The 6,265-nt window shown below is 44.2% G+C and overlaps 1 protein-coding gene across 1 annotated transcript in view; it reads right to left on the bottom strand.

The window, feature by feature from the left end:
- adarb1b (adenosine deaminase RNA specific B1b) overlaps window positions 1-950 on the bottom strand; it is a gene marked incomplete at both ends in the record, with an annotated part of 34,585 nt that extends 33,635 nt beyond the window's left edge. The window contains one exon of the mRNA XM_080839640.1: window positions 851-950. Within this exon, the coding sequence (XP_080695766.1) occupies window positions 851-950 (100 nt within the window). The remainder of the gene's footprint in view (window positions 1-850) is intronic.
- Window positions 951-6,265: the final 5,315 nt, after the last annotated feature.

Below are 6,265 nucleotides of genomic sequence, written 5' to 3'. Positions count from 1 at the left end.
AAGAACGAAAGAAAGAAAGAAGGAACGAAAGAAAGCAAGCAAGAAATAAAGAAAGAAGGAATGAAAGAACGCAAGCAAGAAAGACAGAATGGATATGACAGAATGAGGTAAAGAAAGACAAAGTTCACACAAACCTCTGCATACTGCTGTACATAATTAGCATACACCCACAAAGGCGCAAAAGGCGAAATTCTTCTAGGACATAAATAAGAGTGTACTTTGACCTCCATCGTGCTAAAATGAATCAGTAAAAACAAATGGCACGCCCTGGGCGCCTACTGAAGCCATTAGATGGCGTGGCAGCCCTTTGGAGCTCAGTGGGACGCTGACAAGAGAGATTCCTCACGGGGAGCCACAGCTTGCGGGACAGGGGGGAGCAAGGACTCCGAACATATGCTCCAGGACATCCCATAAACAACCCCGGACGCCACGGTGATCCATCAGACACCCCTCCAGCGCACACAGTGGATGCGCCCGCCTGGCCCCTAACTCTCACAGACCTCCAGCAACCTAGCCAACAGCAGCCTACCCTAGCGCCATGCCGTGGGTTCCTGACGCCATCCTTAAGTGTCACCCAGGACAAGGCCAGCAGGGGATTATGCACTGCGACAAAAATATGCCAGTGACAAACAAGATCAAAACTAAAAACACAAATGACCTCCACAAGAGAGTGAACACACTCGTTCTTCTTAAGCAATTGAGGGAATAAAAACCAGCTGAGTTCCACTACGCCACGGAAAACACACGCCTACAGAAAATCAACAAACGCACAGGTATGCTGTAAAAACAAGCCAAAAAAAAAAGAGAAAAAGAGGGCAGTCCGAGACTGGCTTGTGGACATCAAGTCTACCTTTCCGCTCGGAGCGTTTCTTGCGCCTCCTCTTGAACCTGGTCCGCATCAGGCAGTAGTAGGCCCCCATGTTCTGGGTGCTGTCCACAAACAGGGCCATGGTTGGGGGGGGGGTCGGCTGGCCCTGAGGTGGGTCGGTGTTGGGTGGTGCGATGTGCTGGGCTGGAACCTGGCTCTCCTGTGCTCCGTGCTGGGAGCCCACTGGAGGTCTGAGCCAGCTAGCCCTGACACTCTAACTCTTTCCCTCTCTCTTTCTCTCTCTCTTTCTCTCTCTCTTTCTCTCTCTCCCTCCCTCCCTCACAGCTCTAAGGCATAGCGCATGGTCTCTCTCCCGCTCTTTTGCTCCATCTTGCTTACACCCGTTTCCAGTCGCACACATGCATCGAGGCAGGCAGACGTGTGCTCGCGCTCGCCACCCTCCCCTCACGCCGAGAGCACTTTGTGGGGATGAGAGAGGAAGAGAAAACAGGGAGGGAAAGAGGGAGAGAGGGAGGGAGGGGACTTTCAGGGAGAAGAGAGGAGGGGAGATTTCTCTCTCTCTCTTTCTCTCTACTCTGCTTTGAGGTGAGGAGTGAGACTACTTACTGTGGCAGTTTCTTGTGCTCTCTCTCTCTCTCTCTCTCTCCCTTACTTTCTTACTCACTCTTGCTTTCCGGCATCACACAAGCACAACATTTCAAAAACGGCATAGATTTCTAAGAAAACTGTTCCGAAATACTGAAGATGAAAGGAGATTCTTCTCATCAATTGTCAAACACCATTAAAGTTAAAGCATTTATTTTTTATTTCGTTATTATTTAAATGTTACTCGCAAGTTGCCAAACTAGGGTGGATATGCCATCATTAGTCCCTTACTCCACTAGTTGAACCAGATTAATTTCATGCTATAGCGTCTATATAGTGTCTTAAAGCTATAGTGTCTTAAAGCTATATGTTTCCGTCACGCTTGACTCGGCGATAAGACTCAGACACCTGCCACACTGCCGGCCAGCCAGGTTCTTAAGCCTGCTGCGTCTACGGCACAGAAAGAAGAATGGCCAGGTTATCACCATAGCTGCGCTACTGAAGGCACAGCCTCTCAATCGACAGCAATTTACACGGTGCATATGGCAATTTGGTTCTGAAGTTGAGGAATTAACTACAGGAGACCAACGCCACTAGAATAGCCTGAGTGACCCATTTAGATGTTCCCTTCACATGCCAGCTGTATCTGGAGGTCTTACTGGAATAGAGAAACATGCAGGGTGTAGAGTAGACACACACACACTCACCCACATTAGGAACAGAACGTAAGGAGCCTGGACAAGGCAGAACACCCAGAGGTAGTAGTGGCTCACATTCTCATTAAATCTCAGGTAGGTCCCAACGAAATATGGGTAATGTGCTTGCAAAGCTATCGTTTCCACAAAATTCAATCACTGTTGAGTTTAGACGATATACACGAAGTATACATTCAAATATCCGATGTTAAACTTCAGCTTTTATCTTTCTATAGTAATACAATGAAGTGAATCAAGAGGCTCCTCTACGCATATTTCAACACCACTTTCGTAACAAAACAAAGGAAGATAACTCTTCTGCGCGCTGTGAACAACGCATCTTGTTAACCAAGTTTATCTTCCTCCTCGGTTTCATGTTTTCTAACCCTCATCCAGGAATTGTAATGCCATTTCAAAACAAGTGAATGGCACCACCTTGTGGATAAGCTCTAAAATGACAACCCTATGTGGTGCTCCCACAATATATTTGAAACCAAGGTCTCAGCAACACGTTTCTCTTCCCCAACAAATGGCAGAGCTTTTATTTGCAGCTTTGCAACAGTAAATCAGCAAAAAGTATGGTCCAAGTTGTAAACGTGTCAGCTCCATCACATCACTGACCTGGTCAAAATCGCTGGCCGGTAAGGAACCTCTAGGTATATTAGTCATGTAGGGTGGACACACGTCTGGCCTTTGGCTGAACAGTCTCATTTTTCAGCCCCATGTCCTCCTTTGGAATGTCTGGCGGACGTTGATTTATCCGCTATTTGCTCTACTTGTCTCACTGTGTATGTGCTTATGGGAACTATTTAAATTTGGTGTAAATGTACTGCCATCACTGGTAAGTAATCAGGCAATATGCATGTAAATCAAATGTTGTTATATTTGATGGCATTTAGGTGACTTTTTTTGTAACTAACATGGCGCCTGGCTTTTGGGGGTCATAACAATGGCTACCCTGTCGATATTTAGTGTAACAAGGGCAGACACTGAACACACGTCTGGACTCTTTGAACCCTCGCTAGTGTGTTATGACAACATACATTGTGCCATCGACTTACAAACCATCATGGCAGCAACACCATAGTGCTAGCATGTTTGAATCTCGGTCCATACATTTAGGTGTACCATTACAAGCCATTCTATTTGTTTTAACAAACTACACACAGAGTTACCCGTTCTATTCTCAAACTAATTCCAGACAAAAACCAGTATGCATGTCTCCAAACATATGCACAATAAACAGTGTTTAAAGCATACCATGACAACAGGCAAAGCTTACACCAGACAGTGTGTTAGTGACTACATCCAGTTGTAACGCGAGTGGATACAGCAAGGAGGTGGAGGTCAGGTAGGCCATTGTCACCTTATCACCTGGTGTTAAGTCTGCTTCCAGACAAGCTGAAACGATTGACAATACTACTAATTGTAAATCATTCTAGGCTTCAAGTGAGACTACTTTAGGTATAAGGAATATCACAGTATAAACAGGAAATCTATCATTTCAAATCATTAAAATCAATGTGTTAAGCACACAACTGTGGAGTGTCCACTGCCCCCTAGTGGCTCCCATAGATATTACAACTTCACCTAGAATGCCCCAGCTAAAACATCATTACAACCAATGGAAGGCTTCATAGCAACAGTGACAGAAATTACTGGCTCATGGTAACACAGTAGAAGGTGCTTCAATAGCATTTTTCAGTACAGTATTTATAGCCTTACCACTATGGAGATACAGTCAGGGCCATTTTCAAAAAGGTGTAAAAAAAACTGTGAAAACATGCCAATGAATGTGAATGCACCAGAAAAGCAGCTTCAACTGAGTTTTGGACCTTGTGATCTCAGGACCTGTGCTAAGTATATATAAAAAATATAAAATCAATCAGAATTGATATGAAATGCACTCTTAGGCTAAAATATTCCATTTTGTCTGTACTGTTCTACGTCCAAACTGAAATGTGATCTGTGACACAACTGAGAACTAAATGAAGTTTAGCCACAATTCCAGCATGTTCCTCCTTTCAGTTAGACATAACTGTTTAAATAATGGGTGATTCACAGCTATCTGTGGCTTTCTTCAGAAGAAAACATCTGTTTAAACATTGTCGAATGGTTTAGGTATTATTTGTCTTTACCGTTATAGGTTCACACAAGGGGCTTACTTTCAAATAATACATCTGATGTCTCAACAGTATCAAATGCCAGGATATTCCAACCGCCACGTTTGATGTCTGCACATGTCTGCTAAGGGTTGAGGTGATTCAATCTTCAAGTAATTGGAGCTTTCCGTAAATGTCTCAACATGATATAAAGAACATTTAACAGAAAATTCACAGTGAATTTAGAAATGTTTATAATACGTTTATGAACTTCTTGACCGTAATTTTTCCCATTATGTAGGATCTGTAACGTAGTGATTGCTAAAACGTAGTAATTACAGTAACATAGGACTGGAGTACATTTCAGAAGTAAGGCTCCTGACATATGTACCATAGTATTTTATTCAGCGATTTTATTTTAGTATACAGACTCCTTATGTGTTTGCTGTTAGGACACTAGTCTATGCCATTGTGTCAAAAACAGTAAAGACAAAATTAATCAAAAATATTCCCCCAAATTGTGCTTTTGAGCCTTGCCGATTTGTAAACTGATAGAAGGAAGTGTGCCGATTGTGAAATGATGGTGAAAACAACGACATTTAAAAAAAAAAAGTCCCTTATTATTTTTTGAATTACCCTCCTACATTATGGCATACATCTTGTCACTTTCCAATTCACTCTTCTGCCACGAGAGAGACCAGTATGACGTTGGTTGAGCTGAATCCATTTATCTGATAAATATGTGTCTTCAGCCAGTAGCGTTTGATTGTGAGTGGGATGGATAAGTAGTGAGTGGTGAGAGAAACCTTAAAGCCACACACCTGTGTCCCTGTTAGCGGTCAGCGCTGGGGGCTCTCAGCAGATGCAGTGGTCTGTGGAAGAGAATACAAGCAAAGGGTCAACAGAGTTCAGCCTGCCAGAGCAGCATAACAAATCGCTTCAATGGCACAGTAGCCACCATGCTATCAGTTCAAATGACAACAGCAGCCAAACAAATGGCGCGGTAGAGAATATGATTCATGGTTTAACCCCCAGAATAGCGAAAAAACAAACAACAACAAAAAATATACACCCATATCCTTTTGGTTGCCACCATGCCATCAGTTCAAATGAAAACAGCATACAGACTGGGATGAAGAGTCAAACCAAAATGTGGTGAAGAGAAGATGGCAACCAGATTCATGGTTTAACCCCCAGAATAGTGAAAAAACAAACAACAACAAAAAATATACACCCATATCCTTTAGGCACTTTCTGCGGCTGAACACAGCTCGAGACCACTAATCTCTGAGCCTCAGGAGGCTGGGTTTTCTGAAAGGGCAGCCGGGACGATGTAATCCAGTGCATCCTGTCAGGCCGTTCCCTTTTCAAATAGAGAGTCATGGTGCAGTGGTGCTAAATACATATGATGACGTGTCAATCCACTGGCAGGTCTGAGCTTCCACCCACAGGAGGCACTTACAAGTTCAGCCCTGTAAAACTCCTCAATAAAACAGCACGTAAAAAATGACATTCTTGTGGCTTGGGGAAAACGGGAACTACTGCCCTCCAGCTCCCAATCCCACCAATTGAGGAAACAGAAAGCACTGGAGAGTGGGATGGGACCAAAAAGGGAAAACATTTGCACGTTTATTGGGGGGTGGAGGGGGTGGAATTAAAAATGAGAGAGTGATACTTTACACCAAACCTAACCTCAAACTCACTCTCCAGATCCAGCCTTAAGGACAGGAAACGTCTGGGCTCTGGGCTCTGCTGACCGACATATTTAAGGTGGCAGGCTTGGCCAAGAGCTGCCCTTTTTCTCCACACACTGAATACCAGGAAGGGGTTTGTGGAGGAGGGGAAAAAAATGGAGCTGGCAATCTCCAAAGTGCTAACCTCCAGCTAACCCTCTGGCACGTCTGTCAGAGGAGCACAGAAGGCCACAGTCTGCAGCCAGAGTGGGAGCCAGAGAGAGGCTGGTCTGGGGGCATGAGGCGCTGATTTATGGCTTATGAGCAAAACAGCAGGCCTGTCAAAATCTCATCCATCCAACACTAACTATGGAGGAGGAG

Source organism: Sprattus sprattus (assembly GCF_963457725.1).
Source record: "Sprattus sprattus genome assembly, chromosome: 5".
In the NCBI taxonomy this organism is placed as follows: domain Eukaryota; kingdom Metazoa; phylum Chordata; class Actinopteri; order Clupeiformes; family Clupeidae; genus Sprattus; species Sprattus sprattus.
The sequence above is the reverse complement of the archived record's forward strand: the minus strand, read 5'-3'. Positions and strand labels throughout refer to the sequence as shown.